Raw genomic sequence first — 22,238 nt, 5'->3', positions numbered from 1 at the left:
TGGAAACGGCGGCGGTCGAGTTGCGAGAGGGGTCCGGCAGCTGGGGCTGCTTGCTCCTGGCGCGGGGCCCGGGGCGGGCTGCACAGAGGCTGCGCTACCCTGGCTGCAGCCCGGCAAACACGGCGCGGGCTGCGGGGAGCAGCGGGAAGCGGGTGCCCGGCCCCCTCGGACGGAGCAGCCCAGCCCCACGCTGCAGCAGGGCCGCGAGCTGAGAACCGCAGGGCCGCTCGTCGCCTTACGCCGTAAGCAGGCTGGCCGCAACACCTGCAGCAGGTCCAAGCCCACACCTGTGCATCACGCCCTTAAAGAAGAGCCAAGGGAAGGTGGCCCAGTGGGGAAGAGGCAGCAGCTGGGTCCAATTTGCCCATCATGGTCTCAGGGCTGGTGGGAAGGGGCAGGCTGTGCTGCGCCTATAAATCAGAGTTGTCTCAGCTGGGGTAGGTTTAGCACCGAAGGAGGCTGAGCTGCTTGAGGGCTCTCTTTCAGCAGGGCACGGAGCAGCTGCAGACTGTCTTCTGGCTGCACCTGATCTCCAGAGAGGTAAGAGAGCGGTGGCTGAGGTGAATTGCCAAGGTGGTTGTCGAGTAAATGTGTGCTCCTCTGGTGCTCCCTTGCTGCTGTCTCTCCTCCTGTCCTCTGCTAGGGCTGGGCTGAACCAGCCCACAGGGGCCTGGCCCTGTGGTGCTGCTGCCTCTGGGAGAGGGGGTGCCTCATCCTGCTGGCAGGATGTAGCTGCTGCTCCATGTTTTGTGGTCCAGCCTGCTCCCTTCAGCTGGCATCGCTGTTTGGGTGAGCAATCCCTGTCGCTTGGGTGCAACGTTAGCAGCTCTTCCTTGAGCTGGGCTTATTTGGTCTTCTGCAGGACAGAGCGCAATTGTGGGAGCAGGGTGGCTGCTAGGGTGCAGTGACCTGCTGCTGGGGCATGTGGGGTCCTCCCCTTCCCCACTGGAGGAGGATGTGTGGTTAAGCTCTGAACAGTGCCTCTTTCCCTCCCTGTTGCCTCTGGTCCTGTCCCAAGAGTTTGGCCTGTCCTGCTAGGCTGTAGTGAGGGTCTGGGCAAATAAGCTTGGAAGTGCTGGAGGGGTGTTGTGCTTACAGTCTTCCAGAAGCAGAGGTGCTAGTGTCCTCCCTTCTCTTTGGGCTATCTGTCAGCTGGTGGCTCTTTGGTTCTCCTCTCTGCCCTGGTGGCTTTAGGATGTGTTTTCTACAGAACCTGCCTAGCAGAGGGGCATGTGGCTCAGTGCAGAAGGAAGGACTGTCTCCAAGCTCAGAAAGTGTAGTGGGTTCTCTTGTCGTGTGGGGTTTGATGGGATGTTTTTAGTCTGGTTTCCTAAATAAATGAGGTTCATGAGCTCATGATACTGGTTCCTCCTTTGGAACTGAACCCTCTGGTTATCTTCAGCCACCTACACTACATAGCTGGAGGCTTTGAGGAAACAGAGGTCCCAAAGCTTTGTGAACACTAACAGTTTACAGAGCGTGAGCTCAGCAGCGAGCTGTTTCCTTTGGCCAGCAAGTGCAGGCTGGCTGCTGAGAGCGCAGCTGGCTCGGCAGCTGGTGTGGCACAGGCAGCCTTTGCTCAGCTGGTGGCTTGCAGGTGGCAATGGTAGGACTGCCCTGTGGCAGAGGAGGGAGCCGAGGTGGTTGAAGTGAACATGGGTTGTAGGGACAGAGCGAAGCCTCGTTCCGCTCGCGGAGCGGTTCGTTGCCCCGTGCCATGCGTCAATGGGCTGCTCCGTGCCCGCTCCTTTCTGCAAGCATGTTCTACTTTGTTTGTTCTACTGGTTTCTCTCTTAGTTTCCTTTTCTTACAATGATCTAGTTCTTCCTATTGGGTCACAGCAAAAGTCTGCCTAGCCTGGCACCTTGTCCTTGGTAGTGCCCTTTCAGTCCCAGGGAAGGGCACAAACCACCCGGCGAGTCCTTCCCTCCTTCCAGCTCCCCAGTTTGTAGCAGTGGCAGCGTGGGGAGGATAAGCAGGAGGCTGCATCCAGACTCCTATGCGTGCTAGCTGATGACAGAGCTGTCTCCGGAGAGGAGCACTTGGCCTCTACATCCTATGGCTGTGCTGAAACAACAGAGAGCACTCTTTGGAGCAGCTCCTGTTAGTGTGGGGTGCATTCCTCTTTCTGATAACTGGGGACGCAGGTGCTTTTGGATGCCTTTGGGATGTTTGTACTGTGATCGTACCCACTTGTGTTGCCTGGAATTTCCCTATTGAGGAAATAAGTTGACAAACTGAGGGGGGTATGAGACTGGGGTTATACAACATTCAAGTAAATGGATTATTTTTGCCCCTGCGGTTCCACAGACAAATCTGAACAGTGACTTTACAGCTGTATTCTTGCTTGCTTACTCTGATGCTGCTATGGACCATTTGTCCTAGAGTCTGAACATCTTTTACTTATTACTTCCTCTGTTATTTTCCAGAAATCAAACCAATGCTTATGTAACTATAACTAGTTTTGCAATCTGCTATTCAAGCTTTGTTTGCTGGGAAACTATGTGTTTGTTTCTTCATTCTGTGCCCTTTTTGCTGCGGAAAAACGATCCCTTTTGTTTGGCATTGGGTTTGTCGTTCTTGGCACTTAAGTGATAAACTTTTCTGCCAACCTTGTGCTGCGCGCTGGCTCTGTTCTCCCACCCTTACCTGCACTAGAATTTAAGATAACTTGTCCCATCTGATGTAATGGGTGCAGCAGCATGAACTGCCAGGAATCTCAGGAACTAGTGCTCTTTCACCACTAACTTGGAATAATTGTTTAGAGATTTCTAATAGCTGGTACCCTTTCTTGTGTCTCACTTCCTCTCCTCTGCAGTACAAAGGAGTGAAAAGTAATGGCTACAAAAACTAGAAGCAAAATTCAGGCTTATGAAGCGGTGTGTGAAGTGTTGGGCCAGTTATGTACGCTATCAGGGAAGAAACCAGAAATGCAAGTAACCTTGTAGTGTCAGAAAACATGGCTATGTGCTAGGCAACATATCCTCTCGCGCATACCCTGATTGCTTATGCTAGCTGTTCAAAATGGCACTTAAGGGACATTATGTTAGGGACGCTGCTCTAGCAGAGGTTGATGTAGGACCTGGCTTTTATTTGATGTATCATGTTACTAAGACTTAATACAAAATGAGAAGATCTGTAATGGAGATGCGTTTTTGTCAATCCTGGGGCACAAACTGTTTGTTGCAAGACAAGGAAACCATGGTGTCGCATTGTATTTTTCCTTGACTAGCACTGGAATTTGCCTAAGTAAGGTCAGGATACTGTAACAGCAAGTAAAAGCTAAGTGGTTTGGAAAAGCAAAGCAACTGCTTGCATATACCATCATTCAGTGGCGAATTTGACTGTGCCACTTGCTAAACTGCCTTGTTTAGCAACGAAGCTGAAGTAGTATGTTAATCCTGCAGCCTGGTGGAAGGTGGTTCTCACCCCTCTACCCTCCTGCAGAACAGGCACATAACAGAGGCAACCATTATCTCAAGCAATGATCACTCCACTGGTTAGCAAGGGGCTTTTTAAAAATAGCTTGGCTCTTTACCTTGGAAGTTGAATGTTTTGATAGGAATTCTGTTGAGAAGAGCAGTGTGCTTCAGTACATGCTTAAATTACTGGTGACTTCAAACTCATGGAACAGATGATCTTGCTCTGATTTGGGCTTCTGTCTCCCTAACAGGTAGCTATGTGTGGTATTGTAACTTCTTAGCTTCACAGCTTGCCTGCTGCTACAGGCAGACACTCCTAGAAGTGAGCCTAACACTGACAGGTAGTTGCTAGAGACACCAGTAGGAACTGATGGATAGGATATGCTGAGGAGCAGCAATGTATTTGTTGGCTTGCTTTTTATATCCTGGAAACAAGTGTACCTGGACAAGCGAGCTTTTCATTGATTCAGGGAAACTACACTGGAGCATGCATGAAGGAAGCAATTTAGCTCTTTGTTCTAGACTTCATGCCAGTATTGACCTCTGGAGAGTATATATATATATATAAAAATATATATAAAATAAACAAAATTACCTCCCCCTGTTCAGTAGCCCTGTTCTTAACTGCTGTGCTAAGTTTCCAGAGGTTGCAAAAGCAGCACTGACATTCTAGGACAACGACTTCTGCCAAAGCCATGAATTATTAGGCACTGTTTACTGACGAGCCATTTTTCCACTGAAGTCTAGCTCTGAGGGCACTGGAGAACATGCAGAGCCTGCCTGTGTCTCTTCCAGCCTTAACTTCCTCAGCAGGGGACAACTTGCATCCACTGTGATTTGAGTAGTGGAAAAGGTGCCCTTCTCTCCCAGACACTATTATCCTGCCAGCTTGGTTTTCTAATCATGGGTCAAATGGTGCTTTGCAACTACTTATTAAATCCCATTAGCACTTTTTTCCTCTTAAAACAATTGGGTACAAAATCTACCCTGCTGAACACCACCCAATGGGGTGGTGCCTGGGGAAGAGGACATTGCTTGTTGGAGCTAGCTGAGAAAGTGTGAGAGAGTGGGGCGAGGCAGCATCTAATAGCACCCATTCTAAATCTCTTCCTCCTCCTCCAAAAAAAAAGCATCTTATTTAGGAAATACTGTAGTATACGCTTCTGTAAGAATAGCTTAGTTTTAGTGTGTATGCTGTATTGTATCTGCATGTTTGCAAAAGCCTTCAGGTAGAAGCTCATAAAAAACCTATCAATATCAGCTTCTCCTTTTCATGCCTGTGAACCCATACCTTGTAGTACTGTTCTGGCTTATACCCATTGAAAAGGCACTACTTCAGCTGCAGACCCCTTTTTATTCCACTCCATCCCCCTCCAGCCACTGACAATTCAGCTCTGCTTACGCAGGTTAAGCAAGCATAAAGAATGCAAGTGGGTGTAATGGCTCTAGAAATTTATTTTCAGAGCTTAGTGCTTCCACTATGATTAAAATGCTTATTAAGCAATTTAAAAATGCTACTGACTGGGTACTAGAACTAGACAAGAATAAGGTCAACACTGTTACTTTCAAGCACTGACAGATACTAGTTTGCTCATGCCACTGAAGTAGGATCTTTCCCGTTCACTCATCACTTCGAAATGCAGAGGTCTTCTACAGAAGTTGCATTCAGCTGAAGAGTGTGGTTTCAGCTCCAGACCAACATCCTTCCATGTGGCCAGCAGTTTTTCTGTGATAAACAGAAATGTATTGAGAACAGCTCTTGCTTAGGACACCAGATCACTTTAGAGAAGCAGAAAAATAAGAAATCGGTATGTCTTTTCCTAGCAAAAGAAAAGGGATAACAGGAATTCACTGTGACATAATTCAGTGGAGTTCACTCTGGAGTTAGGTGACTGGGCTGCAATTAAGTCTCAACTATGCTTATACTGCCTCTTCTCACAGGAAGAAACAGCAGCTAGTTTTCCTGACCATATCAACATTTAAGAGAAGGTTAACAGCTCAGTTGAGAAGAGCACATTTCTTTGGACCCCATGTAATAAATATGAAGACTGGTTTGAATGGACACAAACCAAACACGAGCTCAAGTACTGCCCTGGGCTTGTATGTGCTGCACTCTAGGCTGCAGTGCACTGGCTTTCACTAGTCATGCTCTAGGCAAGTCAAGCACAAGAACAGGCAGTATGAGCGCTGCAGCAGTGAAAAGACATTGCCCAAGTTAGTGATGTCTACAACTAGTATTTCCTAGTCTCATCTTTAGAGCAAAGATTGCATGGAGAGCCCCTGCCCGGTATTTTCTTCACTGACACAAGAATCCACTCACCAAGGAAATAACTCATCATCTGAGGGGTGTGGTGAGGTGTAGGGGCAATACGTAGCAGCTCTTCTCCACGGGGAACAGTGGGGTAGTTGATTGCTTGGACATAGATGCTGTGCTGGCTCATCAGCTTGTCACAGATCTCTGTATTTTTAGCAGCATCTGCAACCTAAAATTCAAAGTAGTAGTTACAGGAGTAACCAAAACATGCAAGGTGACAGAACTCTTGAAGCAGCTTAGTTCCCCAAAAGAATCAAACATGACTGCTCTTCCTTGTACCTGTTAATAGACCAGGCAGCAGAAAGGGGCTAAAAGCTCACTGCAGTGCTGCCTGGGGCTAAGGCCACACCACTGCAACCTCAGCAGGTAGCTGTTTGTATCTGAACTCTTGAGCAGTTGGTCTTAAGTCTCCTTCCTTTTTGTATAGTGTTACATTGCAGGTCTCATGCACTCTGTCGTTCTGCTTTCAAGCACTTGGAGCAGGCTGTGGTTAATAGAATCACGTTCCTATTCTACAGACAAGGAATGGAAGCCTGACTGCTAGCACATCACTGCTGAACACTAGTATGGGTTTCAACTCTGTGAACCTTTACCAATAACCTGGAAGTCTAATGCGATCACAGAGAGGAAAACAGGCACCATGGTTCTGTTACAGGCATCCTAAGTACTCACCCTTATTGGAATGATGTGACTGGGGCAGTGCACCACAGGAAGCCCTGCATCCATCAGCATCTGTCTCATAAGCTTAACATTGCGTTGGTGTTGGCGTCTCAGAACTTGCCCCTCCGTGCTCTTTAGAGTTCTGACAGATTCTAGCGCGCCAGCTAAGAGCATGGGTGGCAGGGATGTTGTGAAAATGAAGCCAGCAGCATATGAACGGACAGTGTCTATTAGAGAACTTGTACTGGAGATGTACCCTCCTACGCAACCAAATGCTTTGCCTGAAAAGAAAGAGGCAGCCAAGCTTATTCCTTCCACCCTTAAGAAGGGCTTAAATTATAGCTGTACTTTGCTTTACTTGAAGGAGCAAATTTTGACTACATGAAGTATGTGGCCGGCAACAATTCCAGCCCTCCCACTACTAATCTTGTATTAACTCAGCACATGTAACAGCTTTGTTTTTAAAACAATGGTGGTAATAAAGATCTAGCTATTGCCAAGCAAGGACAGTTCAAGACCCTCTATCAAGTGTCCATGTTCTGATTTAGGGAAGATCTTATAAGCAGAAACATCAACTACACCAACTTCAGTAGTGACCCCAAATGATCAACACTAAGTCTCTCAGCAGATTTAAAGTAATCTGTCCCAGGGATGCTAGAAATAGACTGTGCTCCTAAGGAGCACAGAGGATACTGTGGTTACTTGGCAGATACCAGTCCTCCTTTTCAAACCAGGGGAAAGCTCAGGTAGCAGAAGAGAAACATCCCACTCCACCCCCCCCCCCCCCAAAAAAAAAAAACCCCACTAGGGTGTTTGCTGAACTCTTCAGCTTTTATTGAGCTAAGTAGTAGTCTTAACAAGCTTGAAAACCATGAACTTTCCTGCCAGGTTTTATTACCGTTTTGGAAGCAAAGAGCATTTCAGTTTGCAGCAGTAGGCTTACTCTGGAGCCTGCATTCTATTCAGATAATAGCAGTTGCTTCAGTTCTTGTCAGATCTCTTTACATAGCTCCCCATCTCAGGTTTCTGGATTAGAAACACCCCATTTCACATAAAAGAACAAAGTACTACTAAATGTGGAGTGCTACTGTACTAGCATTCTCACCTGAACTTACTCAGGAGTTGTGTAATATGCCACTGGGGGATTTTTGCTAGCTTGTTTAAATAACACTACCTTAACTGGTTTGTAAGGCAGTGTAAGTAGCTTAGCACAAATGCTTTTGAAAGTTTATGGGACGTGTACTTAAATCCTTTGGGCTCTTTGGAAAAAATCAAAACCCCTCCAAATCCCTAGCAAGTTCGCTTGAATAGACCAATTTTGAGTTAGCCCACTTAATCTGGCTGCTGATAAGCTTTGCTGACTTAAGGTACACAAGCTTTTGTGAAGCTGTCAGGCCATGCATACCAAGTGTTCCAGATATGATGTCCATTTTGTGCATGATTCCATCCTGGTCTCCTATACCACCACCTCGAGCTCCATACAGCCCCACAGCATGCACTTCATCTACGAAGGTGATTGCCCCATGCTCATGGGCCACATCACACAGCTCTTCCAGAGGACAGACAGCACCTAAGAATCAAAGCAGTGGTTGGCAGTTTAGGATTCCCTGCACTCAACTTTGACAAACATTAGAAGCACCCCAAACGCTAGGCGTTTTGGAAGCCTATTTTCACGTCAACTCCTACAGCATTTTACACTTTTAAATCTCAGATATAGATGATTTGAGAATCAACTGCACTACAAGAGGGTGATGGGTTTATGCTACCTTACCATCCATTGAGTGAACAGTTTCAAATGCAACAATTTTGGGAGTAGATGGATCGGACTTCTTCAGTAATTCTTGAAGGTGGTTGACATCGTTATGGCGAAATATGTGCTTTGGCACTCTGCTGTTTCGAATCCCCTGAATCATGGAGGCATGGTTTCCTGAATCGGAGTAAATCTCACAGCCTGAGGGAACAACCCAGTTACACTTTAAGTACAGAAAGCATTAGCTGCTTCCAAGCACCATGTTCTATATGGAAAGTGTGCAAGCAGTGAGGGCAGCATATTCTAGAAAGGAATGCTTTTGATCAAGAGTCCAAGTTAGACTATGAAGCAAAATAGTATCTAAGGCTTCCTTTAGTGTTTAACTAAAAGAAATTTGAGCTTAAGGAAATGCTGAAGAGTGTTTACAAGTCCTTAATGTTCTATCCAATCCTCTTAGAAATTCTGAAGTTAACAAAGTGAACCTGTCTTGGACAGGTTACCTGGGGAGTGGTCAAGGGAGAAAAGCTCTCACCCACAGGTGGGCAGAAACTAAATCCCTGCTGCCTCATGTTTAGGTGGTTTCAAATGTCAGAGCAGAAGTGGAGCCCTTTGTCCCCAACTCTTTCTGGGGCTCCTAGCTCCTGGTCCTCAGTTTCAGTAGGCTGCTACTAAGACTTGCAGAGTGGAGCAGAATTTAAATGTGGCAGTCAAAGGACAAATACTTCTCTGGCTGAGGAGGATGAATTCTCAAGTTTGGGCAGCCATTTGGGAAGTGTACTCCCAACTGCTCAGGACAGGGTGGCTGTGTCTTTGTGGTAAACATGGGATGCAGTTTGAGGTCTCACCTGGCAGCATTTTAGCTAGAGTGAAGAGGGTGGAGTCATTGGCTACAAAGCAAGATGAGAACAATAGAGCTGCATCTTTTCCATGAAGATCAGCTAGTTCTTTTTCCAAATCAACATGAAATTTACTTGTTCCTGAAATATTTCTTGTGCCTCCTGCTCCAGCACCATGTTGTTTCAGTGTATCCCTACAGAGTGCCCAAAGAGAGGCATTAGTGTTACTGAGCAACACAAAGATGAATATAGGATTATTGCTGAAAACATTCTACACAATCTCTATCGTTCTAAAAAGAGCTGGCTGTGAAAAGCAGCTGTTATTTTAAGGTCTTTGAGCAACTTGCACACCTCAGGGATTCAATAGGCTAATGAATAAGGTATCAAGTACAGCTGCAATATACAATCCAGTTTATCTGCTAATATTTGGGGGCTGCTGAGGAAGCTCAAGGAGCAGGGTCAGCGACTGACAGGTTATGTTGCAGCCCTGGAGGAAGGGGGGGAAAACCACCACCTATCAAGGCTTAAGAGAAGTATAAGCTTTAAGGCTTCATTATATGAAAGAGTAATGCCAAAGTAGTTATGAAGTACAGTAGAAGTATAAATTCCAGGGAGGACTTTCTATAAAAGCTTCTATAGACCACCGTAGCTTGTAACTGCATCTTAAGAGCACAGTACTACTCACACAACTGCTCCACACACACGAGGGTGACGGCTCATCCCCAGGTAATCATTGCTGCACCACACAGACACCTCCTTTTTGGTGATAAGAGAATCAGAATAGTCATCTGCCATGGGAAAGATTTGTGCCTTTCTGTTTACTGTTTTGAATATTCGATAAGTATGATCCTTCTTCTTTTCATCTATCTTCTTCTCAAAGAACTGATCATACTGGAAGGTGGCCACAGCTGAAATAAGACAGACTTAAGTACATAGGAGTTAATCACAAGCAGACAGGCTACAGGGGTTTTGCCAGCTAAGCTTACATTTTGGCAAGTTATCCTGAAGCAGATGAGAGACACTTTCTGGTCTTTGCTTGAGCACAATATCCTGAAACTTCTTGAGCAAGCCACTCTGCTCTGTTCCCTCAGTTTGAGGGCTCCTCACTGTGGAGTTAGCTGGTGTTTTGGCAAATTCTGTACCTACAGACATGGCAAAGAATTGCAGTGAGCTTAATCCTTTTGAAACAAAATGAAAAGGTAAGTTATGAGTTCAGCAAGGCAGATATTTTAAGTTACTCTAACCCTTTGTTCTTTAAGGGCCTGCAGTTGAATCCATGGGGCATCCTGTTGGCATCGGCTCTTATTGGCTTATAACTTTGCCCTGTATGAGACAACAGGGGAAAAACTAGTTTGCTAATCAATGACAAGACAATGCAATGTCCTTGCACCACACTTGGCTTATCTTGACTAGCAAACCTACTCTATAAGGGTGCAGCTCCCATCTGAAAGAGCTGGTACATAGCTAACTGAAGTCAGGAGTTCTGGTTAGCAGCTTCTGTTTAACTCCCAGCATTTTGTTCAGTTGGTAGAGTTTTCCCCCAAGCCACAGAGAAAACCAGAGAAGTAAAACAAGCTTCCTTTCTGAGAAAGGCAAAAGTTTTACTGATATGGCTGAAAAGCATCTTTCGACAAAACTTTGTCAGAAGCTTGCTGCTTTGAAGGACAGCCCTTCTGCACCAAGCCAGCCAACACCCTTCTGTCATGTCAAACAAATGAAAAAGGTTGCTTGCTTGCTTGCCAGCTTGGATTTGTGCTGCTATTTACATAGTACCCTGTCCTGACTTCCTTCTTCTCTGGATATACCACCTTGTCTATACCAGCACTTTGGTAAAGCTCACTTGAGTCCTAAACATCTACTTTGGGTACAAGTGCTACAGCTTGGTTCACAGCCCTAAAAGCAGGGTGCTATTCCCACATCAGAATCACCCTGGGCAATCATTGCAGAATACAGCTGATACACCATTAACACCCAGTGTCTGCTACAACAGCTTGTCATCTCCCATGGTCCTACTGACACAATTTAAGTGGTGTCAGTTAAGACCTGGCATGTGCTAGAGTGGAGTCAGGCACCAAAGGCAAACGCTTCAGAGCCCAAAATACCTACCTTTCCTCTCGGGCTGCATTTCCTGCACATCCTCCTGGAGTTCTAGGCTGGCTTTGCAGAAGACATTACTGTTCCCGTGATTCATCTGAGCTGCCAGGAAGGGGCACTTGGTAGCAGAGCTCGGGGGGCCGGCGGCAGCAGGCGGCGGGTGGCCGGCGGGCGGCCGGCATCCCTCGGCGCTCTGCTCAGCGGCGTCTTTGGCACTTTTGGCCTCTGAGGTGGGAGGAAGGGGAGGGGAGAGAGGCTTCAGTTTCATCGTTTCGGCGCGGTTACTGGAGCTTTTCTACCTAAGCCCTTAGCGCCGGACTTGGCAGGAGCCGACCGGGGCCGCTTAACCGAGCGTTTGCGTCTTATTTCGCGGAAGGAGGAAATTCCAGCGCCTGATTCAGCCGCTCGTCCGGCACCGCGGCGCAGGAAGGGGGAAACGCGTCCTTCCCCCCCCCCCCACCCCGGGGCGGGGAGCTCAGCGCCCCCCCCCCCCCCCGCACTCACCGCGGCGGGCGGCCGGGGTCTCCTCAGCGCGCTGCCGGCACCCGGCCGAGCTGCCGAGGGCGCGGGCCGGCGCCGCCTCCATCATGCGCGGGCAGTGCTGGGCGTAGAGCAGCAGCGAGGGCCCGGCCTTCTGCAGGAAGGCCTGCGGCACCCGGGCCAGGAACGGGCAGCGCCGCACCACCGCCTCCATCGTGTCGCTGTCGCCGCCTCACCGCCCTGTCGTGACAGGCACCCGCCTCGCCGCTGCGAGTGCCGCCGCTCCCTATATAGGCCGGGCGAGCAGGGCGCATGCGCGTTGCGGCTGCCACCGCCGCCCCCATGGGCGCAGGCGCGGGAGGGGCGGGGCGCGGCCGGCCGCCCGCCCCCGGCCTGGTGTGGCGCGGGGCGGGGCGGGGCCGCGCGCCTTTTCCAGAAGGGTCGGAGGGCGGCGGGGCTGGGGCTGGCGCCGTGCCCGAGGGCGGTGCCGGTGCCCGGCGCCCGGCGAAGGGAACAGCGTTCTCGTGAGACGGGCGGCGGGGAGTAGCGCTGAACCCTGCGGCCCCTGGCCCGCGACAGGCGTTAGCGCCTCTCTGCTCGTCCGCTTGGGAGGGAGGGTGGTTTTTATTTTCGTGGTGTTCCGTGGGGTTGTTTTCGTGCTAGCCGGGGCTCTCCTCGTAGCCAGCCCGGCGGCACCAAGCGTCGGCAGCGCTCTGCGAGCTGCCGCTACCCCCCGAGCGCCGAAAGGGCCAGGGGAGGGAAGGTGACGGGTTTTTTTCTTCCTCTTCTTGTAAAACACTGATTTCGGGCTCGCGCAGAGTACCGCCTCGCTCATCCTCACCCCACCCCTTCCCCCAGGCAAAAGCCACCTTTTGGCTGGTTTATAAGATAGCTGTACTTTTTTTATTGAGTAACAAGTGTGGGGTTTAGGAGGAGCGCTCTTTCGAAAGTTCCCTCTCGACTGACACCTCGCGTCTCACCGAGCGGTCGAGGTGCTGGGAGGCACTCGTACGGTCGCGGCTGGGGAAGAGCAGAGCCTGTCTAGACCTGTGGCTGCTGAGCTCCTGAGTTTGGCTGCGCAAGGCGCTAGGAAGGTATCGGTCAATGTTTACACGTTACGAATTAATCCGTAATTGCCTGATCCCGCCTCTGTCACCGCGTTTGAAGATGCTGGTGGCAGCACGTGAAGTTGGCGGCCTGGATAAGCAGACCCCGAGGAGGTCGAGCTTTTCAAACCCCCCGTTAAACAGCAGAGTCGCTGTCAGCTTCCGCGTGCCGTTCAGCTCCCGCTTAGGGAACCGGACAGCGTTCTGGCCTCGCTTGTTCCTCGTGGAGCCCTAATAACAGTCAAATGGGGCTTTACACGGTAGAGGCATGGGATATTTGGGTTTTAATAGGGCTAGAGAGTGTTTTAAGCACAGTTTGCTTGCTTATTAGAAATTTAGCACGGCGTTGACTTGTGAGTCTTAATATTCAAAGCTTAAACAATTCGACTCGTTATTTCAGCAACATAGTGCAGAAGTTACCATTAACGTACACAGCTTTTTTTTTTTAAGTGGATATCATTAAACTGCATGTGTGCCAGTTTTATTTTGTTCTGTAAATAAATGATTAAGCTGAGGGTACGGTATTCGATCCAAGCCCGTACAGCGGTTGCGATAACAACAGTCTTGGGCGCTTGGCAATACCAGGACGGTGCTTCAAGTTCTTAGCTGAGTTTGTTCACGAAGAGAGCTCGTTCTTCATAGCTGGCTTTCAGTTAGTGCTACACGCGGCAAGTACTTATGTTTTGCAAAACATAATAGTGAATAAGCTATTAAAAAAAAGTTTAAAGATGCCTGATGTGTGTTTGGATGACTGCTCTCCCTTCCCACATCGAACATCTGACTCTCTACCCTCAAGCTGTTGCCCACATCAGTTATTTTTAAAAATGAGGAAACAGACTACTAAATTCTGCTGTGCAGATATCTGGTGAATATCATCAGAGCAGAGTTAGGTTCCTGAACCTAAGGGATCATTGCGGTGTTCTTTGGATTAATTTCAGTTTTAACACCAGAAACTGAGTCCTGTATGCCTGATTTATAGTGTGTTGATGGCATCTTTCCTTCTCCCCTTCTTCTTGTATTCTGTGACCATGCTACTTAATTCAAGAGGGGCGGAAGGAATACTTCATGAACAACAGCCCGCCCTAGAGAAAGGGGTTTGACAAGTACGTTGGCCGAGTAGCGCAACAGACTGTAAAGCTTGTCTGTATGGACACCTGCCGCAGCAGGTTCAAGCCCGCAGAAATCTGATAATGCTTCGTTATCCTAATCTTAGTAGCAGCATCTTATTATATTGCAAGGTTGGGGGATGAAGTGCGTTAGCCTGCTCTGTTGCTGGAATACAGAAACTTATGCTTTTAGAATTAGAAGTGCCCATGTCAAGTCTGGTCAGTAAATGAGCCTGAAGAGCATCAGCTTGTTACCCAAACATGACTCAAGGTTGGAAGCTGAGACAAAGTGACCTTGGCTAAGATGGTGAGATCTCCAAACGGTGCCGAACCCTGAGCTCTCCTGTCAAACTTGCTTAGGCTCTGTGGTGTTAATCAGACCCCATCATAACACTGTTTTCGAGCTTGTTTCTGGTGAATTTATTTAACCTTGTACATGACAGAAGTTGTGCAGAGCTAAATAGCAATGAAATGACATAAACTTGACCCTTATCTTGGGGAGCTGCCAAAGGAGAATGTCACCGTCAGTGCACAGAGATGGTTGTGAGCTCTAGGTCCAATAAAGTGCTGAAAAAATAGTGGTAAAATTAGGGGGAAAGGGTGTCTTCTCTACTGCTCTGCCAGTTCACTCACTTTGGGAGTTTTAGGTAGTGAAGATGAAGTAAATGCTAATAAAGCTATCGTTAATTAAAGTTTCTTAGGGCTTTAGTGGATCAATTAAATGGTATTTAAAGATTTTAATTGTGGGGCTGTATTACCCTCATCCTCCAAGGCTCAGGAGAAACTAGCTGGAGTGCCATGCAAAAGCTGGTTGCCGCACTCCAGGAAGAGGATTTCAGACAGAGACGCATGGGATGGTACCGTAGTAGCCAAGCGGGGAACAGGAAGCTCATCCCAAGAGGGAAAACTAGGCATACGCAGCCTGTCAGGAGGCCACTGGTGGGCATGGGAGAAACGGGTTCGCTGCCTGTGAATACATAAAAGGTGGAGTAGCATGTACCAAAGAAGGAAAAACGGTTTAGGCTGCGGGGATGACCTCGATGTGAGACCAAACGCTTACTCAGCTGGCCGTGAAGAAGTGTAGGTTGGAATTTGGGTGGTTCCTGGCTGTAACTGTTTTGGAACAGCCTTCTGGTAAGAGCCACTGAGACTATGAATACCAGCTGGCTTTTTGCAAGGGAAGCTCTATCTGCCTGAAAGGCTCATGGGATGTAGTGGTAGGGGCTCAGTTACCCAGAGCGTCTCTGCTGATTTTTTTTTTTTTTTGTTTTCTAAAGCCCATTCTGTTCTGATGATTTGTCCATTTGTTTGCTAAATGAGTTGCAAGAGGAGAAAAAAGGTTAAATTCCAGCAATCTGGGAGGTGGATGAGAAGCAGTAGAAAGTGGTTCCCAGATAGAAGTCTAAAGGGAAGGAAAAAAAAACAAAAAAAACCCTGCCACAAGGTCAAGTTGATTTCTGCAGATGTCCATGAAAAGTTGCTGCTAAAGATGGTCTCTTTCTATGTGATTGGTTTACTATACAGGCTGAGCTGGGAATTGCCATGAAAATAATTCCCTTCTGTCCCTCTCCTCTCTAACAAGTTTTCCTAATATTCCTAGAAACAGAACTTGACCAGCAATTTGTAACTTTAATCCAGTCTCACATCTGTCAGCAATTAGTTCCTCTGTTTGAATTTGAATTGGATTTTTTGATCTGTAGAGAAGCCTTTAGATTCTTCAGGAGAAAAGCAAGAGTAAAGCCCCTCTGCACCCAGGTTATCCAAAGGAAAACGTGTAACTGTACCATTAGCAAAGCTTAATCCCTCTTGCCCGCTTCCCAAATCAGAGGCTGCACGCATTTCTCATTTTTCCCACCCATTCAGTGTCACAAAAGGGCAAGACAGAAAAACAGTCCTCCTCGCCGCCCCCCCCCCATCTCTTCCTATATTGAGATCAGAGTTTTCCAAAGGAGTGGATGTGATCCTGACATCTGGATTTAATCCAGACTCAAATTCCAGGCTTGGGTCTAAGAATTTCCACTTCCAGTGCTGAGACTAGCAGTTCTTAGAGAGCTGTTTACCTTTTAAGGCAAAATTCAAGGGTTGTAAGAGTAGTAGCATAGTGAAAATTCCTCCCATGTTGCATTTCTTTAGTATTTTTTCCCCCATCTCTTCCTCATTTGGATAGAATGCTCTCCATGTTTTCCTTACTTGACAAAAGAGGGAACCTCCTTTCTCTCTGTGACCCCAGTCTGCTGGGTTTTCAGTCAAGCTGGAAGAGGTGCTGAGTGTTGAGGCATGGGATATCTGTCGGAAAGTGCGTGAGCTGCACCCCCCTTTTTGAGCCACCAAGGGAGCAAGCTCCTTACCCAGGGTCATGCAAACAAGTGCCAAATTGATTTTCTCCCCAGTGCAGTGGATGCCTTTGAAAACTTATGGGCTGCCTGTAGGTCCTCACAAGCGCGTTGGGTCAGGATCCTTCTTACCTGCCTGCTGAGGCCCAGATGCAGAGGACTTCTGTAGCTTGGCAAACCCCTTTATTTCAGTCTGACTCATGTTCAGATGAGACAGGAGAAGCTGTTGCCACCCTAATACAGGCACCCTGCCCTTCTGCTGCAAGGCACTACTCCCACATTAGGGCTGCTGCAACTTTCAGTAGCCAGCAGTGGTTTATCTTAATTGCAGAATGTCTCCTTGACTTTCCTCAAGTTGCTTCAGAGTTGGAAATCATACAGCACTGTCTTTCATTTGGCATCTTCAAGTTTGTCTTGCTGTGTGCGGTATGTTGCAGGAACTGATACAAGAATCCTTCCAGCTAACGTTAGCTTTGTTTCACGTACAGTGATTTGCAATCACACCCTTGTTTGTTCCTCTCACGTTCCTTTCGTCTTTCTCTTAGAAAGGACCAGTAGGGTCCAACCAGTATATTTTTGTTAGGATTATCGTGGACTTCAAGCCGTCATTTTTCTTGCATCTTTCAGTCCTCCTCCTTCCTCGTTAGCTCCTTAGGCAGAGATATCACCTTCTACATCCAGCTGAGGAGCTTGAACTCTCTCTGTAGCTAGCAGAGAGGAAAAGTATTTTTCCAAAGAGTGAATCTGAGTATTTCTTGTACAAAGGGGTGAGAGGGTGGGGAGAGGACTTAGCTCCTAAATTAAGGTCTCTGTAACTGGAGTTTCAGAAAGCAATTAAAGCTCCAATAATTTACTTTATTCTTAAGTAAATAGCCTGCTCCTCTCTAAATAGGGTGGACAGTTGACTGAAGAGAGAAAGAAGTGCATGTCATTCTGCTGTCCGAATGAATGGCCCAGAGGGAAACTCGAGTCATGTTTACACAGTAAAGCATCTTTGCTACACCAGGTGGTTCTGGTCAACTACCAAAGCTCCTCAGACATGCTTGAGTTTGGGCGTTGACAGGAAGATGGAAGCCAGAGCAGAGACAGGATTGTAGAAGTCCTTGAAAACAAGAAATCGACACACGAGCTGTGGAAAATGCAAGACGCTGGAGGAATTTTGGGCTTGTAGGAGTTTAATGTGATGGGGCCCGTTGGCTGTCTCTTTTTAAAGCACTGCCATGTTAACGACTTAGTTCTGTCAATCAGAAGCTTGTTGGAAATCAAGGACATACCTGTTTCTGTTGCTCCCACCCTGTAAAAATCATATCCCTGCCTTATATACCTGTTCCATGGGCCTCACGCAGACACCTTACAAGGCAATAGCACGTTCAGGTGCTCTCATTCCTCCCCAGTCACCGCCCCGCAAACAGTTTTACAGGATAAGCTAAATCCTTTGTATGAATTGGAATAGTTTTGTCAAAATGGAGATTCTTAGACTTGACCGGGTTTTAATCGGTGCTATTCTGTTTCCTGCAGATATAGACGCTATCTTTCTTTTTCCAGGTGGAGTAATACAGATAAGATTGCCTTTTCAGCCAGGAAATAAGGAGAAAGGAATCCTGGGAAGGTCTAGCTGCTGCTGACGTCTGGGCGGATGAAAATGCTGGGGTTCCAAAAAGCTGTCACCTAAAAAAGGCCTGTTGTAGGTACAGTACAACTATAAGCAAGGCTAGTTGTGGTTTGTTTTAGCAAAGTCTTGTTCTTGCATACAGTATTTTAACATCTTCTGTAAGACTCAATAATCTCTCACTGAAGTGAAGGAAAAATTATTTCAGAAAACATGTCTGCTGACAACAGGAGAAGCTGGGGGAAAAATCCCTCTCCTTCCTAGACCCAAACCATGAATTTCTTGGTGGGTGTTACCTCAGGAACCAGTAGCCACTGAAGCCGTAGGAGTCTTTGCTGCTTATCCAGCTGTTGTACAGCATTAGACGTTGCTTTCCTTGAAAGGGTCCTAAGAACTCTCTTGGAGAAAGCAAGCAAAAAACAGAGGGAAGTGTAAATCAGAGTTTTGATCTCTTACCGTTTCTGTCAACGGTCAGGGAAGCTTTATAGTTAAAGAACTAGTTATATAGCTCCTTGGAAGAAATAATCCAAAGGGTGAGAGAGAAGTGGCCAAGCAGCAGAGAGGGGCTGAGTAACTCCATGGCCTATGTGCCGTGGCAGACAGCTGGAAGGATGAGCTACAGGCTCCCTGGTGGTCCAGTCCCTTCCACTGCAAATCTTTCCATCTCCTAGACTCAGCATTGCTTCCTCCTGCCGATGGGGCTTGCTGGGCTATTTTGCTTTAGCTCGTGCTGCTTAACCTTTGAGGCAGAAGACCTGTTTCTTCTCCTCATGCTCCAGAGATTACAGATCAAGTTAGAGGGACAGTGGTAAGGCATTAAAATGAGAAGAGTGTCAGTGGCAGCAGAGAAGGGGCCAGTGCTTAAATATTAAGCAGGAAATCAGTACATCATATCTCCAAATATGAACTTAAGAGATGCAGACCAGAGAAACTCTGCAACATATTCAGGTTTCTTGGAACGGTACTGGGACATGATAACTCCTAGTTTGCCTTTGTACTGAACTCTCGGAAAAGCTAGCAAATGCTCCGTCCACGCTTTTTACAAACACAGCCTAAGACTAGCAAAGCTTGGGCTCTGGTCTCAAGGCTCCTGGGCCACCCTGCTTGCCAACCAGCACGGGCAGCCCTGGGAGGAGTATGAATGAGCACCAGCCAGGACAGCTGGGGGTGGGAGGATCCTAGGGTACTGTGACCCTGTTCTCGATGCAGTTTGTTTGACCTGACAGTTTTCCAGCTGCTTTGAACAATGTTCCAGTTCTAATCTACAGTACTGGAGGGCCCAGAAGGGGAAGATTTTAAAGTCTCTGTCTTGGTGTATTGAGCAAACCTAGTTTAGTCAGTTGTTGGCTTAGGGTGGTGGGAACGAATTGGAAACGGTTTAATGTGTTGCTGTTGTATCTCTAGGAGACATCTGATAAAGAACCTGGAGTCTCTAATGCCTTATTTAAGGAAACCCTCCACTTAGTATCAGGTGAGATGCATATACTTTCTCATGAAATCACATGTTGCTCCAGCCCTGGGTGAAGAAGAAAGCTGATTCCATGGAATCTCCTAGAAAGTGTTGGAAGTGAAAACATTGCGGAGCAAAAGAGTTAAAAGGGGTCAGTGGAGAAATTAAGACTGAAACAGCAAAAATAAAAGGGGCAGGCATAAGTCATTCTCTTTATTTCCATATCTGGTTTCTCACGTTACGTTGGTTGCAAGGAAAGACAAAGGGAGAGGAGAGGGCTAGATGTGTTGCTGGCTTAGCGTAAGGTGCGGATAGTCAGTTTGCCGTGTGTGCGCTGAGGTTCTAGATAGAGCTCTGCCCGTTTTAGGGAGCTTTTATATCCATTAGAAAAATCTAGTCTCTTGAGACTTGCAAGTTACAGCATTTCGCCCAACAATTCCTGTAAGCCATTCCAAAATCTTCTAGTGTAACTAGAGTGTAGTTGTTGTGATTCTTTTTTTTTAAGGTTGACTTTTAAAGGCTTCTAGTCTTAACAAGTCTCTCTCTCTGCTTGGAAGTTTAACTTGAAAGAACAAACTGGAGTTCATGTTCTTAAAAAGCTGCATCTTGTTTCCAGTGTGGAGTTTATTATAGTGGCTTTATTTTTTTAAAGTCCAGTATTAGGACAGGCGACTTCTCCTAGGACACCCAGCTCTTAGCACTGATAAAAGGCCGATTGATCAGAGTACCCTCTCCCCTGGCTCGGAAAGGGAGAGAGCACTGAACCACATGAGAATGATGGGGAGGTTTGATGCCTCTACACATGGAGAGAATTTGGGCTGAGGGGTAACAGATTGCTCTCTCTAGCAATCAGCTGACCAAGCAAACTTTCAGTTTAACTCCACTGCATGAGGCTGTTCTGTTACTGAGAGGCTAGGGTTTAAGCAGTGGCTGAACTGTTTCCCCGAAAGCCCTGATAAGTTTTGTATTTCTGTTGTTTGGCGCCTTGAAGCCTGCAAGTAAAGCACAACTGGCATGAATTATTTCAATATCTAATAAATAGAGAGACAGTTGGGTTGTCTTGTTGGCAAGTTTTTTCACAGCCCATTCATTACTTAAAGGTTAATTCTTCTGCCTCTGATGCGACTGTGTTGAGCAAACTCTATATCTGGGCTGGTGTGAGGTAGGGCATTTTTGCAAAATTGTATTTCACAAGGCGACGATGTCTTGGAAGAAGTAACTTTGCCTGTGTTAGGGCTAGACTTGGTTCTGATTTTGAAAGGTGTGTCCTCTAGCTCACGTTAGCAATTGCCTGAGTTCCCGCTGCAGCTGATCTGGGATGGAGAATTGGGAAGTGGCAGTGTGTGAGTGGCAGGGAGAGGTGCCATGCTGGGCAGTTACCAACACAGACTTACTAGGCCAGGCTCGAAGATGTGAAGCAGATGTTCATCTTGTCCAACCTGCTGCAGGAACGAGACCCCGTGGCAGAGGATGGGGTACCTGTGTGGAGACAGGCGGAGACAGTCGCCGCTTCGGCCACGGAACAGGAGCCAGCAACTAACAGAGGTGAGCCAGTTCCCTGGATCGCGTGCTGTTTTGTATTGAAATTGAGAAGGCTCTTCAGGGTTTGCATAGTGCCTGGAATTGCACTTTGGCTGGAGGAGGGAAAGGGGAAGCCGGTACTTGGCCTGACAAGCCAGTGTGCTGTTCCTCTGCAGGTGAGCAAAGGGGGTAAACCCTCTGGATTCCCTTGGGAACCTCTGGGTTGCAGACTGCTCCAAGTCACCTGTATGACTGTTTCCGAATGGTGATAAGCTTTAATATATTTCATTCAGCTTGGTGTGTTGTCAGTTGTGCGAGGATGCTGATTAGAGTGCTTTTTGGGGTGGTAGTGCTAGTGATCCATTAACAAGGCGCTCTGGAGACATGATTTCAGTACTAAACTGCCCCCATCTCCCAACTGCTGTCAGTGTCGGGCTTATTAGTCGCATGTTCCTCCATTGAAACCATTGTTTTTGATGCTCCTGTCCTGTGTTAAGTTCTCAGGAGCCTTCTTTGGTTTTACTGTCTTTGCTGATGGTGACTGCTTTTTAATTGCTCAGTGGGAGAAGCAGGGCTTGAAAACTCAATCAGCATTATCTCGGCTCATCTCCCTGCAACCAGCAGATGTAAGCAGATCAAGATGTTCATAGTGATCAGGTGTAGATGCAATGCACGGTAAGCTCTGGAGGCGGAGCAGATCACAAGCTCTTAGGCTTTCCTCCCAAGAGCCAGCCATGCACTTGCACTTGGCCAGTCTCTGCCACCCGTTGTGTCAGATGGACTCTGCTGTCGTGGTCATGGTCAGGGGCAGGTGGTTTTGCCAAGTGAACAAGCAGGCCTGCCTAGCACATAACCTCTCGAGTTCTGCAGTGTGGTGCCCTTTTCTCTGCTGAACCCTGTACTCCTGTGTAGTGCCCGTTGCTCAGGGCTTGTGGCTGCGAGCCCAGTGTGTTAATTTAAACCCCTGTTCAGGTTGAGGCCGTGTGTGTTTGGAGAAGCTGGTATTTGTTAGCTTCTGCCAGAGCTGTCGGGGGAAGCAGTTACTTGGGGTAGTACACCCCAGCCCAGAAGGGTGTGGGGGAGAAGTGGGTCATGGGGCGAGTGCAACACTGCGAGCTGGGGTTCCTCTTGGAGCCCCAACCCTTCCTGTCTGCCCCTGGGCTGTTTTCTGTCTGGGATCTCTCTTGTTTTATGGCTTTATGTTGGTATGGTTTGGGCAGTGGCTTGTGAACTGGCTCTGAGCTGCCTCTTCTGTGGAGGAGATGGGAGAGCCTGGGGCATCTGCTGGCTAAGAGAGCCTGGCAGAGAGCAGGCTGGGGAAAGCAGCCGCCATTGCCAGATGGGATCTTGTCCCAGCACCTCCATGGGCTGGGCTAGGGTTGGCATTACCCCTGGCCTGTCTGTGGGTTTAATGAGCTACCTTATCTGTCACATTTCACAGAGCAGATGGGGTCTCTTCAGGATTAATTAAGGATCATAACTGTGACCTAGTTACCAGGCTTGCGCTATAGTTACAGGAGCTCTTGGAGCCATCGGGCTGTTTGAGAGAGCTTCTTA

At 47.7% G+C, this 22,238-nt stretch overlaps 2 protein-coding genes across 8 annotated transcripts in view; one reads left to right on the top strand and one right to left on the bottom strand.

The window, feature by feature from the left end:
- POC1A (POC1 centriolar protein A) overlaps positions 1-22,238 on the top strand; it is a 179,363-nt gene that overhangs the window by 4,629 nt on the left and 152,496 nt on the right. For 2 of the 7 annotated variants that reach the window (XM_068960403.1, XM_068960404.1), the window contains exon 2: positions 20,609-20,705. The exons of 1 other annotated variant lie outside the window; for it this stretch is intronic. In XM_068960403.1, coding sequence (XP_068816504.1) covers positions 20,609-20,705 — 97 coding nt within the window. Of the gene's footprint in view, positions 1-12,002; positions 12,651-17,646; positions 17,790-19,114; positions 19,182-20,608; positions 20,706-22,238 lie in introns of those variants that run through there. 4 more of the 7 variants (XR_011144061.1, XR_011144062.1, XR_011144067.1 and 1 more) reach the window with 4 other exon arrangements.
- ALAS1 (5'-aminolevulinate synthase 1) lies at positions 4,858-11,951 on the bottom strand. Its single transcript, XM_068907661.1, has 10 exons — positions 11,581-11,951; positions 11,089-11,301; positions 9,969-10,124; positions 9,668-9,890; positions 8,992-9,176; positions 8,168-8,347; positions 7,802-7,966; positions 6,409-6,677; positions 5,743-5,905; positions 4,858-5,148 (listed from the first exon to the last, which is right to left on the bottom strand). Exons 1-10 carry the CDS (start codon positions 11,768-11,770, stop codon positions 4,988-4,990), a joined length of 1,905 nt encoding a protein of 634 aa, XP_068763762.1. The 5' UTR covers positions 11,771-11,951; the 3' UTR covers positions 4,858-4,987.

This window comes from Struthio camelus, chromosome 14 (assembly GCF_040807025.1).
Source record: "Struthio camelus isolate bStrCam1 chromosome 14, bStrCam1.hap1, whole genome shotgun sequence".
Classification (NCBI taxonomy): Eukaryota; Metazoa; Chordata; class Aves; order Struthioniformes; family Struthionidae; genus Struthio; species Struthio camelus.
The sequence above is the reverse complement of the archived record's forward strand: the minus strand, read 5'-3'. Positions and strand labels throughout refer to the sequence as shown.